The sequence below is a fragment of the Rhagoletis pomonella genome, unplaced genomic scaffold (assembly GCF_013731165.1).
Source record: "Rhagoletis pomonella isolate Grant_MI unplaced genomic scaffold, Rhpom_1.0 Rhpom_scaffold_00002, whole genome shotgun sequence".
Lineage (NCBI taxonomy): Eukaryota > Metazoa > Arthropoda > Insecta > Diptera > Tephritidae > Rhagoletis > Rhagoletis pomonella.
Window position 1 is genome coordinate 70,489,340 of NW_023458556.1, and position 15,884 is coordinate 70,505,223.

General features: G+C 34.1%; 1 protein-coding gene across 3 annotated transcripts in view; it reads left to right on the plus strand.

The window, feature by feature from the left end:
- Positions 1-15,884, plus strand: part of LOC118734032 (glutamine-dependent NAD(+) synthetase) — a 400,175-nt gene that overhangs the window by 365,978 nt on the left and 18,313 nt on the right. For all 3 annotated transcript variants that reach the window (XM_036463721.1, XM_036463723.1, XM_036463722.1), the window contains 3 exons: positions 12,157-12,546; positions 12,612-12,701; positions 12,762-12,927. In XM_036463721.1, coding sequence (XP_036319614.1) covers positions 12,401-12,546; positions 12,612-12,701; positions 12,762-12,927 — 402 coding nt within the window. In that variant the 5' untranslated portion in view covers positions 12,157-12,400. The remainder of the gene's footprint in view (positions 1-12,156; positions 12,547-12,611; positions 12,702-12,761; positions 12,928-15,884) is intronic.

The following is a 15,884-nucleotide window of genomic DNA, read 5'->3' on the forward strand; positions in this document are numbered from 1 at the left end:
GCGAATATTTACTTAAAATTTATATATACAATGGCTCTTAAGCAAAAAATTTATTTTTCATAAAATTTAAGGAAAATGGGCGTGGCACCGCCCTCTTATATCATATATGCGTATCTCAAAAACTACTAGACCGATCTCGACCAAATTTGATATACACACTGAGCTGCACCTTCTTAAGCGGCCGCTGTGGTGTAGTGGTAAGCAGTGCGCGCTTCCACTCCGCAACTCCTGGGTTCAAAGCCTAGTCAAAGCCACATCGCAAAAAAATATAGAAAAAGGTTTTTTCTTAACAGCGGTCGTCCCTCGGCAGACAATGGCAAACCACGGAGTGTATTTCTGCCATGAAAAACAGCTTCTCATACAAAAAAAATACAATCGCCGTTCGGAGTCGGCGTAAAACTGTAGGTCCCTCCGCTTTGTGTGACAACATCAAGGCGCACGCCACAAATCGGAGGAGAAGCGCGGCCAAACACTAACATATGTGTAAGCGCCAATCTATTATTATTATTATTATCTTAGGCTCGCCCAAGTCCATTACAGTTCAATCTGCTCAAAAAATAAAAATTAATCAATACATTAATTAATAAATTTTTTTTACTAAAATTGCAAGTATCTTCGAAAGTATTAGTCCTACATGTGTAATTTGGTATATTGACATTTTTTGTATAGAATCGAAGTAAGCCAAGAAATTTTTTTTGTACTTGAACTTTGAAGGACTTCGGCGAGCCTAAGATATTGACCAAAAATTGTCATCTTTCACACAGATTGTATTTAGAGCATAAAGGAACCATATTTATGTTATCACCAATCAAAATTCTAAAAAAGCGGATTTTCGGCCCCCGCTAATGGACAGTGTTTTGCGGGCAATTTTGTATTAACTAGTTTTTTTCATAACACATTCGCATTCGCAAAATCTCCGCATTGATTATAAAATTAACGCGGAAGCTCCGCGGTGGCGAATGTGAATATTCGCAACAACCCTGGTATATAGATATGGGTTATTCCATACAATATTTACACATCAATATTTGTTTTGGGGTGAATTATATATTTTTACATTCTTTATCGAAAAAAAGAAGACACCTATTTTTTTATTTCGTCATGATATTCGAAAATCTCAAAAAAAAAATTCCCAAAATTTTGAACTAACGGAGAAGTATCTTTTTTTATTTGTTTGCAGTTAATAAACTATTTGTCCGAGAAAATCAGTTAAGGTATCAAAATGTGCGTAATTACCTCGGCTTCCATGAGAGTGTGAGATAGATTAAAATAAAAAAATTGATGCATTAAAAAATCTAATTTTTTTATTTTTTATTAACTTTACCATGTTTGATTTTTATTTTTTTTTAACCTCAATAGTTGTCAAACTTTATGGAGTAAGCTGTAAAAATGTGAGAATGGAAACACCAAAACTGTGGAAGTTACGAGTTTTTTCATACTTGCGTACATAAGGTTCAATTCTCATATAAAAAAAAAAAATATATATATATATATATCTCATGATCCAATGATCGGATCTAAACCGGATTAGTATGGGACCACCTCTGAGACACTAGCTTTCCGATGCAAAAAGAATTGTCGGTTGAAATCGGTTGACGTGGTCCAAAGGTATGCGGTAACAAACATAAAAAAAAACAAAAAAATATTTGGAATTCGGTTAATAATCTCAGAGTTAACCGATAAATTTTCGGTTTCCAACCTAGTTTTATCAATTATTTCTGCGAAGAACAGGAGAAATGTGATATGTAAAAGTCAACAATGAAAAGAGGTTTGTAAAAATATTTTTAATAAAATATTAAGTTAAAATATATTTAAAGTGCTTAATATATGTAGCAGAAAAAAGTGATCAGAGTGGCACAGAGAAGAAAACTAATTTTTCCTTGAGATGTGAGAACAACAAAAACAACAATTTTGATAGCTAATAATCTGAGATTTGACTGTGTACAAGGAGTGATTAAAAACGAGCTTTGATTGAGATTAGCGATTAGAGTGAAAAGTTGGTAGGAGCGCTTTTTTTGAAAACTCGTATTTCTATATAGGAAGCAAGAAAAATTAAAAATGCAAAGTTTCGAAAAATAACAAGTTACTTTTTTTAACTTTTTTTTTTGCAAATTTTCAAAAGAGGCAAATCCTTCCGATTCGTATGAAGTTTTGCTTTGCCTTAAGCACGCACAATTTTTTTGTTTAAAGTTTTTCGAAATATGTACTTGAAGAAAATTACTATACGCAGTTTTTTTCCTTTCCTGTAAAATTTGTGAAAATAGACTAAGCAACTTTTTACCCTAAGCTAGCGATATGTTATATGTAAATATGGAAACAGAAAATGATTTTTATTTTATTTCAAATATCTTAAATTTTTGCTAGTTTTTTTGAATACAAATGCAAATTTTCGTTAAAATAACCTGAAGCGGTTTAGTTGAACTCATTTAGAACGGGACATACCTCTTTGTTATAAGCCTACTAGACGTTTTCAAATAAAACATTTACTTCTATGAGGCGGTTAAAGCAATTGCAGCAAAGCTGCCTTTTGGCCAGCCTTCATACGTTTTAGTATATCGTCGCTTGGCGTGCAATGCCGCGTATAAGAGAAATACCAAAAAGAAGATTGCCATTTCGTGTATGTTTTAAAAATGTTTTTTTTTTGTAGTTTGTACGACTTTTTTGTTGAACTATTGTTTGTACATATATTGTGAGCCAAACCTAAATCTAATAAGTTATTTGTTTTTGCTAAATTCGCTATTTTGAAATTCGAAAAACTGACTTCAGATTCCTAATTAGCAACCCTAGAAGCCCCCTGGTAACAAGTTCCAACCCATGACAATACGTAAATCGTTCAGCATAAACGTTTTAATTTTACTAGTGTCTTTTCGATAGCATATTTTCGGGAACTAGACCCATTCTAATTGTCCAAGACAGGTGTGTAATTAAGGGAAAGTTCCCCAATAATACCAGAGTAATTATATGTAAAAACCACATTTTTAGCTGCATTTTAACATGTCAAGAAAATAAAAAAATTGAGAACATCAGCGTTTTTATAAAAAACCGACCAGCGCGACCTCTAAGAAAACTTTGTTTTTCAAAATAAAAAAATACGTGTTTTTTTTTTTTTATCACAAATAACAATATTCTGATGTAGCGTTTATGAATTTCCAAAAAGAGTGTTTTTATGAACCACTCTAACGCACACTTCACCGGTAACTCCCTGCTTCGATTTCTCATTGGGACTTTTTCGTTGCTATTTATAATTTATATCGATTTTGGATTCTAATTTTTGTGCAACAGACTTCCATTGACTTTATTGGCACTTCCGGCAGAATTTTAAGTTACCATTGTTGACAAACAAAAAATGAAGAAAAATTATTGAAAGCGTAACTGCTCCACCCAACACATATGCATTTATTGATACTCTGACGTTTGCTTGCGTAAAGCGAAGTTTTGATGTGCCGGCTATTTTGAAAACATAATACCTGAAACCGTCCATGGTCGTGTACAAAAGTTTCGTTCGGCTCTGGCTACGGTAAATTAATGGTCGAACATTGGCTTACACTGTTTAATACATTTCATAAAAGTTTAATTATATACTAATTTGATTATTATTATCTATAATAATATAAGGCGGTTAAAAAACTCTGTAAAATATCTTAACTCTGCCCTGACTGCATTTTTTTTAATAAATTTTCAAGTAATTTGTTACAAAATACTTATTCGAAAATTATATCTAATAAAACTTTTGTATTGGTTATAATTTTCGAGGAAGTCTTTTCTAACAAATTACATGCAAATTTATTAAAAAATGTAGTCAGGGCAGAGTTAATATATTTTACAGTGTTTTTTAACCGCCTTATATTTTATAGGTAATAATAATTAAATGAGAATAAAATTAATATTTTATGAAATTTTTTAAACAGTGTAAGACAATGTTCGGCTATTAATTTAATGGAGCCATGTAGAACAGCAGAGCTTAGTTTTTATCCACCTAAAATCAAAATATTTTCTCAGCCTCGTATACATATGTATGTAGTACTAATGCCATGGATTTTATATATAAAAGCAAGGGATGTTAATTGTAAGTACAGAATTTGGAGAGCACTATCAGTACAAATGGACTATTCTTTAAATAAATTAAAACAACTTAACTGGAATGTATATCACACCACCTAACAGCCTTTATGCCCGGTTGCAAAAATCAATTTTAAATTTATCATAGCCTATTTCACCAGAAATTTAAATGGAAAATGATTTTGTATTTTCTGTCAATTACCATATAAAAGTCAAAAAATTAGAATCATTTTTCACTTAAATTGCTTTCGTGAAATTGTCTGTCAGTCTGTTAAAACTTAAAATGACACAATTTTGTTCGGAAAGTTTGTCATTTTAAATTCTAAAAGTGAAAGTACATACCATCCATTGCGACAGAGTCACCGCCACCGTCACCATCACCGTCAACCATGCTTATGCGTCAAGTTACACAATGCCGGTTGACATTGCGCCCGAAAAATCATAAATTCGCTGATATTTTTTGTAAAATTTGCATTTTACTTTTTCGCTTCTTCTATTATTTAGATTTTCCTCCATTATTTTTAACCTTTCGTTTTTCCATAAATATTAAAATTTTCACAAAAATTTACGTTCAAACATGTAAACAAAACACTGAATAGTTGGCATTTGACGCAATCGCATAAGCACAATTGAGAGTTGAGCTAATTTGTGCGGCACCGTCACCGTCAGCTTCTTCATGTAACTTACTTCATACAAATACACCGAATCAGATTTTTTGACAACTGCCGGTGACGGTGACGGTGACGGTGACGCAATGGACGTTATGGACTTTCACTGTAACAGTCTGATAAATTTTAAATTTGATAGGTGAAACTGGGTATTAGTCCGGTAAAGTGCAAGAGATCATAATATTTACATATGTATGTATGTATGTATATCCTTTTGGTATGCTGATGAGTTTTGAAAGCATAATCTGAATTCGCAAGAAATAAACATTGTCGTTTTATTGCTAGAAAACATTTGTTTGATTTGGTTGGGGCGAATAAAATTAAAATGCGCCGAATTTCGGTTTTGTTCGTCTTTGGCATCATTGTGTGATGCTCGGTCGTTTTCTAGTTAAATTAATGTTTGTACATAAGAGAGAGACTATGTACTAGGGCTGATGATACCCGGGTAAATCGGGTAATTTCCGGGAACCTGTGTATGTTGATGCCGGTTAAACGAAAAACACTCGGGTAATGCGACATAAAGCTTCTTATTTAATCTTTTTCGTACATGTGTACATATGTATGTGTGTACATTTGTATACTTTAAAGAATATTAAATATTAATATTTTAAAAGCAATTTTAAGCATTGCCAGACACTTCTCGACAGCAGTAATTTCTTCCAAACGCCTCAAAGTTTGCAAAAAGAACATACATACATACATACAACCTATACTTTGAGACTCAAAATTTTACGGGGTTACTCATACGCTCTGCCCAACAACTTAAGCACAACTGTGCATATAGACACCTGAGTGGAAGAAGGACCTATCTCGGCAGCCAGTTCAAAAACTACCTATCTTAGAAAACATTTCAAGAACGCCCTACTTCAGTATTTGATTGAATAACGCCCTATTTCAGAATTTTATTGAAAACACCCTATCTCAGAATTTGGTTGAAGAACGCTCTATCTCTGCTGAAAATATATTAAAAATGTGCTAAGATAAGGCATTTTTGAATCGGCAGCTAAGAAGAACTATAAAAAGTCTGCGAAATTGCATCTAAATTTTCAACTTTTTCATCAAGAAAACTCTCAAAAATCTGATTTAAAAGTTGAAAATTTCGATGTAACTTTGTAGAGTTTTTATAATTTTTACACAAAGTTTGAACGACGAAATTATATGGCTTTTTAGATGATGTGCTATACTTCAAAAAAAATAACAAGTACTAAACAAAAAAAAAATAGGCTAAACTTAATGAAATGACCCGTCCGTATTTATTTTTCCACCACTGTATGTAAATAAAATTTCAATTTGAAAAAAACGTCCGTGACAAAAAAACGAGGCTTCGTGAGCGTGCGTGAACGTGAGCAAAAATCACTCACGAGCACATTCGAACATATGTATGTATATACGACTATGTATGTATGCATATTTACAAAAGTTGCAAAAAATATGCAAATTCTTGCATCGTTTTGTCTTTAGTCTTGCTTACGATTGACGGCCGTGACAGCTGTTTGAAAAGCAATTACGAGTATGTGTTGCAATATCGAAGCAAAAACGTACGCGCGTACATACATATAAGTATATGTTTTGCCCCACAGGAAGACGGTGGATACTTAATATTTTTGTGTACGTTTGCAAATTTATTTAAAATGTGTGGAAAAACTCACTGGAAAGTGTCGAGAAAGCAGTGAAGCGTTAATTTTTAGGTATACGCAGAAAAGCAAAGATTTTCTAAAATCAAATTATTTGGCGCAAATTAGCGTTAGATAATTAAGGAAGGAAAATTGGCCACCGTAATCGAGTGGTTAGAAATGGAGGATTAAGGCTGCCATCAGATGTGTTGGACTGCAATTCGGCAACGGGCAACTTGGTTCCGCAACCTTTCTCCAGTTTGGCCATTGATGAATGAGTTGGAATTATTCAATACGGCGGAACATTATATCTTCGATACTAGAAGATCAATATTGATCTGGCGTTTGCGTCCTAACTTCTAAGTAGACCTCAGGCCTAAGTAGACCTAAGTAGAAGACCTCAAAGTTTTTGTGCTAGGCATCCCTGAAACCTCATGGCCTTCGCCTTCAAAATTAGTAACGTAAATATCTAAGTTGGAAACAGAAAATATTCGGCGGCTAAATTTACGTTGAAACGTGGTAAACCGGCACCATACTAGAGAGGCCTGCCGAATTCTTAGCGAGAACTGTAAGGAAAAAGTTGTGATCAGCCTGTGTTACAACTAAATCCAAGAGGTTCTAGGAAAACCTCTAGAAATCTGGTATACTGGTGGGATGAAGGAGTAAGACCAGACGGTCTAAACTTAATATATAAAGGCCACAATACTGCTTTAAAGAAAGCTATAAATTATGGAAAGCAGACGTTAAAGGGAAATTGAACTCACCCCCAGATGCCCTCTTTTCTGAATATCTTAGTTACCACTTGGCTTAATAGAGATGATTGCATCAGACGATAAGTCAGATATTCCGATGGACATCTGTCGGTACTCTTCTTTTTTTTAACCCAATGCACAACACAAAGCTAATCGGCTAAGCCGATAACGTGCAGTCGTAGCTCTTCTTTAGGCCGTCCGTAACGACGCCATAGGGAAAGTTAGAAATGTACGTATGAAACAAAAAAAAACTGGTACTTAAGCAGAACATTAGGGAAGGAGCCTACCGCGCGGACCTGACCGAGGATGAGTCATTATTTAGAGGGCTGGGCAGATGTAAGCGTTTATTATGTGATGTCTGTAATTGCATACCCATATCGAAACTTTCAATAATTTCCAAACTATTTGAAGCCATCGCCAAGGAGAAAATGTATTTCGCAGCAAAAAGTCTAGTCTCACCCAATCAACATGGTTTCGTCCCCAACCGATCTACGGTTACAAATCTCGGCGTCTTTACTGAGTATTGTATTGTAGCTCTCTCGGACGGTTTCCAAGTCGACTGCATTTACACTGATCATGCTAAAGCATTTGATAGTGTTTCACATAGGTTGTTGGTCAGTAAACTAGCCTCTTTGGGTTTCCTCTCAGTATTTTTACAATGGCTCAAATCCTATTTGTCGAATAGGCGCTGCGTGGTCTCTGTTAATGGTTGTTCTTCGAATTTTTTCATAGCCTCATCGGGGGTTCCTCAAGAAAGAAGTGATTAAAAACTCGTATGATGCGCTTAGACTTCAGTCCGAGATCAATAACTTACACAGTTGCTGTCTCTGCCTTTCTCTAAATATTAAAAAATTCTTTCAAGCTACTTTTTCCAAAAGTCGCAGTATTGTTTCGACGTCTTATGCTATCTCTCAAAATAAACTTCAAAAAGTTCAAGAAATCAAAGACCTTGGTGTTATTTTCAGCTCTAATTTCTCTTTTAATAGTCATATCAGCCACATCATTTCTAAATCTTACGCTGTTCTTGGTTTTGTCAGGCGTCAGAGTTCAATGTTCTCTGACCCTTATACACTTAAATTGTTATTCACATCTTTTGTTCGTTCTAAGTTAGAATATGCTTCTTTAATTTGGAGGCCATACCATGCAAGCTTAATTAACCCTCCGTTTGAGTATTAGTCACCCGGGTGACTTTTCACTTTTGGTTTGCAAATATCTTTATGTTTTAATTTAGACAGGATGTTGGAATTTCGTGACTTTACTACGATTTTAATTAAGTTAACTTTAAGCCATATCTCAAGTTTTTAGCTCATACCTGTCCATACAGGTTTACCTGAAAATTCATTTGTAACCCTTTGTTGTAGTATTAGTCACCCGGGTGACTACGTATATAAGCACTCAATCTATGGGAACAGGACTAGGAAATGAGAGAAATGTTTTATATTTTTTTTTATTAAATATTATTTTAAAATAAAATTTGATAAGTTTTTTGATGCATACAGCAAAAAAATTTTGGAAACCATGATTCAATAACACAAGGTTATGTAATTTGTGACAGCTAAAAGCTGATACTTCTTTATCTAGATTTGTATTTTGGAAGTAGGAGAAAGGAGAAGAATGTGATCGCCTTTGGCGAAAACGGTAGTAGAAAAGTACTAAAAAAGTGCGCAAAGTATACAATTAGAAGTAAAATGTGTATTATTAATTCAATGTGAATTTGCAATATATTTGGTTTTTTAATGGAAATACTAAACAATACGTAAAGATATAGATTTTTAATTTAAGTTATTCGTCATTTCCTGGAACAAATCTAGAATACCGACCGTTCTGCTATGCAAAAACGAAAAATGCAGATTAATAGAACTTTTTACGCTCATTTCAACCATGCTAAAATTGTTTAGCGCAAGTGAAATATAAAGACGTTTTAGAAGGTTAAAGTTAAATTTTTTGATTTTTTTTTTAATATTAATATCTTATGAACCACTTAACCGATTAAAAAACTAATAACGTCACCATAAAAATAATCAATTAATCTTTCAGCTGATATACATAATGAAATTGGTTTTTATATATTTAAACCAAACCTAAGAAACGAACAAATGTTATTTTTTCATGAAATAACTTTTTTTGGAAAAAACTGCATGATTAATGGCGAGGAAATTTATATTATTTAGAAAGTACAAGCTATTATCTTTAATTCGATATAAATATTTTATCATGATCTACTCTTGGGTTTACAGAATTAAATGATAATAAAAAATATAAATAAACAAAGCAAATAAACCTCTTATATCTTCTTTGTTTTTTACCTGCGCCAAATAAATTTGGTATCCTTGAAATCAGCGCAAAAAGTTCTATCAATCGGCACTCATGGTTATTTTATAGCTAAACTGTCGCTATTCTAGACTTGTTCCAGAAAATTACACAAACGAAGGTGATGCCAACGAATATTTAGTATGAAGAATTTTTGGTTTTACTACTAGTATAACTAGAAACTGTAGAGTGAGCAACATTCCGCACAAGTAAAGGAGCCGATTTTATGTGTGGGAGCGAGAAGACTGTTTTATTACAAAACTTTCTATTATTGAATCATGGTTGGAAACATTACCAAGTATGTTGGTTACATTGCGTCGATATCTCACCAATCGAAGCACAATTTTCTCTCCAAGATACCATATTTGGTTGGCTTAGACGGGATGTATTGGCGACAGGCGATAGTTGTTTCTCAATTTTAAAGTGATGAAAGAAAATATTTGCGAGATCGGAGCTGCCTTTTCGAATTGTCTTCTGGTTTCTCAAGTTCTGGAATCATCGAAACTAATACTCTTCAAAATGGCTAAAAATCGAACCATTGGCATTTATGCACACCATCTTTGTGCATGAAGAGCCCACAAATCAATGACTCGATCAGGCTGCATCCAACTCAATCGGATCCATCGGAATCCACTCACGTTGTGGGCAATCTGGGTTGATTCTGTTGTATTCCGCTGCAAATTTTGCACCTCTTTGGTTCTTGTAGCGTATGATAAGATCTTGTATCATGTCACTGAAATGTCGCTTGTTTCGACAAACGTTTTTAGTTGATAGGTCCACCTGTAAGTATGGAAACAATGTAATAGAAAATCCGGTGTTTTGACAGAATTGACAGAATTCTAAAACGGAGTATGCCAGAAATGCTCCTATTTCAAGAGCTTTAAATGAATTCAATACAATCTCGAGTTCAATCGAACTTGATTTTTCGCTTCCAAAAACTTTATTTATTTTCTCTTTGATCTCGAAACTGTAGAGTGCCTTATGTTTTACACGTATCGTTTAAAGTACCTAATTTCTGTATCTAGTCTTTAAGGAACGTCTGTTTCATATTACTGAAATAAATTACAATATTACAATATTATATTTGCAGTATACATTACTGTACAGGAGGAGCAAAAAAAAAATACAAAACCCCAAATCACCTTAGAGATGCTATTAAACCAAAAAACTAAAAAAATACCGGAAGTGGAAATATTATCTTTTGATCAGAAACTCATCAATTGTATCACGATTGATTTTAATTGAACGAAAGCATAGATTAGGGCGCTCCAACACTGGCGACTGATCGCTTTCTCTGCCCGTAAAGAAATGCTTAACAGCGGTTCCGCGGGAGTAGGCTTGACCAGGAGTAGCCTTGGTTCAATTGATTACTTGAGGGTAGTGCGCGTTCCTTATCAGTTACATGTAAGATAAAAGTAAGCATTCTGAATTATTTCAGAATATTTCGAGGATACTTTCAAGAAATGTAATACATACCTGATTTGCGGAATTAAGGGGCTGTGGGATCGCCCCTATGTTGAAAAAATGCGGTCAACATTTTCGCTTTCTCAGAGGAAAACTTAAAAGACTCCAACTAAACTAGGCCCAAACATTAGAACATATTGATGTATATTTGGTAGTCAAACCCCAAGTGGATTTTGACTTGCTTTTATATTGACTGCATTAAAAAAATTGTAATTTTTCGTAGTTTGAATGGAATAATGGCTGTTCCTATTGGGTGTTTTTAAGAAAACAAGTAATTTTTAGCAAAAAAAAACCGACTTAAAAAAATATATATATATGTATATATATTTCATGATCCAATGATCGGATCTAAACCAAATTAGTATGGGACCACCTCTGAGACACTACCTTTCTATTGCAAAAATTATCGAAATCGGTTGATGTGGTCCAAAGTTATGCGGTAACATACATAAAAACAAAAAAAATATATATATTCCGACGAACTGATAACCTCCTCCTTTTTTGGAAGTCGGTTAAAAATAAGTCAAAGTTTTCGTTAAGTAACGAAAATTACGGCATAACAATGCACTCCAGAATCTTACGAACCAGCAGATTTTACGAACCACAATGCTTTTAGTTAACATATTTGAACAATTTATAGGCCTTATTAAAAAAACAAAATAAACTAAGTTAATTAAGTGACACTTTCTTATAAATCTTCGATTTATAAAACATTTCAAGTCTTCTTAATTATTTATGAATTTAGGGGTATGTCTTCCAAAAAAAATCATATTTATCCACCACTATAATCACACTCTGTTTCTCGGAATTCATTTAGTGATTAAACTTCCAACCCAACTCGATTAAGTAACCTCAAATGACGAATGTTTGGTCGATACGCGGGCAATTGTGTGGAATAGGTTAAATAGCTGTAGTTGCCATTTTAGGACATGAAGCGCTTAGCAGTGAAAAAATGCCAGACAACAATAAACAATAACAATGCAAACGTGCTGCATAGCGTCACAGCGAATGTTTTGTGTTGCTGTTTTCATATCCTTGCAGTTGCATTAACATTAAGGACTAGACGTGCGTCATCGCCTGGCGCTCAAACAAGTTATTTGTTAATTATTTAGACTAGCAATTTTAATTTTCTGCTGCTGCTGACATTGTACTTCCACTTAAATTGCTGCGGACGTCGCAAAGTAATTTGTTCTTTTTGGTTTATGCATTGCAATGCAAACTAAATTTTTTGCTCGTATTAGTTCGTCAATGCCAGAATAATAATTCTCTTTTTCTACTTTATGATTGCAGATAGTTAACTAGGACACACCTGTTGCCCACAGCGATTGTTCTCGTTGTTAAAATTGCCGCATTGGGCTCAACGAACACACTCATCCGATACTTGACAATAATCTTAAAGAAACATTTACAACATCAACGTCAGCTTTAAGCCTAAGAACGAACTCAAATTGAGGTTTGGGCGTACATTTCCTTACTGCCATTGCAACATCGAGTGCTCTCGTCAACTGTCAATTGTCAACCGTGATTCAACAAAATGGGTCGAAAAATCACCGTCGCCATTTCAACGCTTAATCAGTGGGCACTCGACTTTGAAGGTAATTTGGCGCGCATATTACAATCCATATTGGAAGCAAAAGATATGGGCGCCTGTTATCGTACCGGCCCAGAACTGGAAGTAACGTAAGTTTTAGCGCTAGCGCTGCTTTGGTTTGTTTTAAATAACATGGAATCTTTTGTTTCACTAGTGGCTACAGCTGCGAAGATCACTTTTTCGAGCCCGACACATATCTTCACTCGTGGGAGGTACTCTTGGAGATAATGCTCTCGCCGCTTTGGTAGGAGCCTCATTTAATAAAAAAAAAACATATATATAACACTGCTTGCTACTTTTTTAGTGAAAATATGCTTATCGATGTTGGTATGCCGGTTATGCACCGCAATGTTTCCTATAATTGCCGCGTTGCCTTTTTCAATCGCCAAATATTGCTTATTCGCCCCAAAATGGCAATGGCCGATGACGACAACTACAGAGAATCGCGCTGGTTTACTTCCTGGACGAAGGTAAGGGTTTTATTTGTCTTTGAAGTAGCAATTAAAACACGATGGGTTTCACCCAGCATTAACTTCACTCAAAACTACATAGCAATCAGGTACATATCGTCGTTTAAAGTACAAAACCGCATATCGTCGTTCTGGAAAACCGCGTAACTGACATTGGCTGCCAAAAATTGAATTTGCTCACACAAGCTCTTGGCTCAATCCTTATCCATTCGTCCTGAAATATACTAGCCCGAAATGCGATTGCCGAAATGTGAGCGTTTTTACCGTCTAGAAAATAATTTCTACAACTTCACATACGCGGTTTTGCATTTTGCTGATACGCGGTTTTGCATTTTGTTGATACGCGGTTTTGCACTTTAAACGACGATATGTATATACATACTACTTACATAGGTGCAAAAGAGAACCCAAAAATTAAATAGCAAAATGCAAAATTTGATGTAATAAAAAAATACGTATGTACATATATATGGCTTAATGACTCTTTCAGTTGTAAATCTAAATAACCAATTAATTATTATGGATCTTAAAATTTGTTGACAATAATTAAGAACTCTTAAAATTATGTTAAAGTGCAAGCTGAAAGTATCTAGGACTTAAAATTTGGCAATTTTTCGTTCTCGCATTCTCTTCCATACAAAGTATGTTCGACAAAAAAATTGTCAAAAATCAGCGGTAACTCTGTGCTACTTAAAATTTGCACTTTCCACTAAAATTGAATAGGCTTCAAAACTGCATCTCAGAAATCTAAGAAATCTAATTAAAAACTCAAAATTTTGATGAAAGTTTGACGAATTTTTGTATAAAGTTTGAAAGCTTTACTTTCATGGTTTTTGTTATATAACAAGTTACACTTTCATAAAAAATTAATAAACATTAAACAGTCGAAAGGAAAATAGCCAAATAATTCTAAAATTTCTCTTCCCTATTTATATTTTCGCCACTGTATATTTATTTAATTTCATTTAATTTCATTTATTTCAAAGAACATTAGTACAATAAAACCTAGTCTTTTTTAGTACAACAGGTTCATACAATTTACAAATTAGAAATAAAATACACACAACAATAGAATATTAAATCTAACAACAAATATCGAGAGTAATTATAATCTAGATAAATATTACAAATACAGATTGGTTCAGCAATTTGAAGAGTGGTATACAAAATAGCTTTTAATAGCTCTTGTTAAGTTTGCTTCTTACGTTAATTGGAATGGAGTACCAGATTCGTATAGCATTAATGAAAAACAGTCTTGTGGACTTGGTAAAATTGTATTGTTACAATGACTAATGTTGAAATTAAACTTATCACAACTATTTATATAAATCTAGGAAAATTTATTTTCTATTTTTTAGTCCACTTATAAAACACTAGCTGACCCGGCGAACTTCGTCCCGCACAAGATTAATTTTTTGTATTGAAACAGTTTGGTCCAACATTTTCAGCAACAGTTCAAGTTCATGATTTTCAGTGACGCATTTATCTTCTAATATTACGGTTTGGTGGTTGTCAGAAGGCATATTTCCATTGCTATCTTAAATAACCCAGCAGAAGTGTATATGCATACAAAGATACGTAATAGCTTCATTGCGTTTGAAAGGCGTCACGCCGCCTTATAAAATAGCCGCAATTTTCTCTAAAATTATGGGATTGATTTAATATATCTCCATACCTTGTTCGAGTACTCTACCATGAACACTTACAGAGATATGCAGTATGAAAAATTCGGTTTGTATGGAAGGTGCCACGCCCCAATTTTTCTTCATGACTAATCGATTGATTTTATATGTCTTGTACATACCAAGTCCCAGTACTCTACCATAAACAGTTGCTGAGATATAAAGTGTGAAAAATTTAGTTTGTATGGGAGATGCGACGCCCCCTTCACTTAGCGCTATGAAACATACTTCACAACCTATTATCATACATACCGAATATACATAAAAAATTTCATTCAAATCGGTCAAGCCCTTTTGGAGGAGTTCGACCACAAACACCTTGACACGATATTTTTATATATTATGGTGATTTCGTCTCTACCAAAAAATGTCGCCTTTTGATTGCCCCTTTCTCTTTTCTTGTTCGATTCCAAATTAAAGGCAAAGGGTGAGAAAATTGTAATGCAAAAAATTGTAAGGCAAAAAAGGCACCTTTTCCGCCCTTTGAAGCTTTTTCAGGGGAGATAGTTGCTCTGAAAATCAGATGGTTGCTTAAAACCACACTATTATGAAATGCGTGCGCTGGACTAGGACAAGAAGGTAGGATATGGACACCCTAATCGCCAAATTCCAGTACTCTATCGTGAACACTGCCAGAGGTATGCAGTATGAAAAATTCGGTTTTTATGGGAGTTGCCACGCCCCTTTTTCCAATAGCCTCAATTTTACTCCATTAGTATGCGCTTGTTTTCATATTTCTCCACAACATGTTCGAGTACTCTACCATGAACACTTCTAAAGTTCCAGTACTCTACCATGAACACTTCCAGAGATATGCAGTGTGAAAAATTCGGTTTGTACGAGAGGTGCCACGGCCCCTGCACCTAGCGGTATGAACTTCTACCGCTTAGACTTTGTTGCTTTTTCAATTTTTCCTAATAAAAACAATCGTGGTACAAAGCTCAATAAAAATATTAAAAAATAAAATGTTAATAAGCCACAATAACATTGACAAATACATAGTTTAGGAAGAGCCTGCCTGAAACTATAGAAAAAAGCAGGGACCGCAAATAACGATTATCCTTTGAAATTTCAACTCAAAAAATCACGCGGAAAGAGAAATGCTACGTGCATAAGGAGTAAACCAATATATTTCTTATTACTCGGAGTACCTTCAGCGGCACTGATTTTTATTTTTTAATTTTTACTTATAAAAATCAAGTTTAATCATTATATTTTGAGTTTTTTTTTGCTCGGAAAATAATGGTTACGTTTTAAGTTTTATTTTTTGCTCGG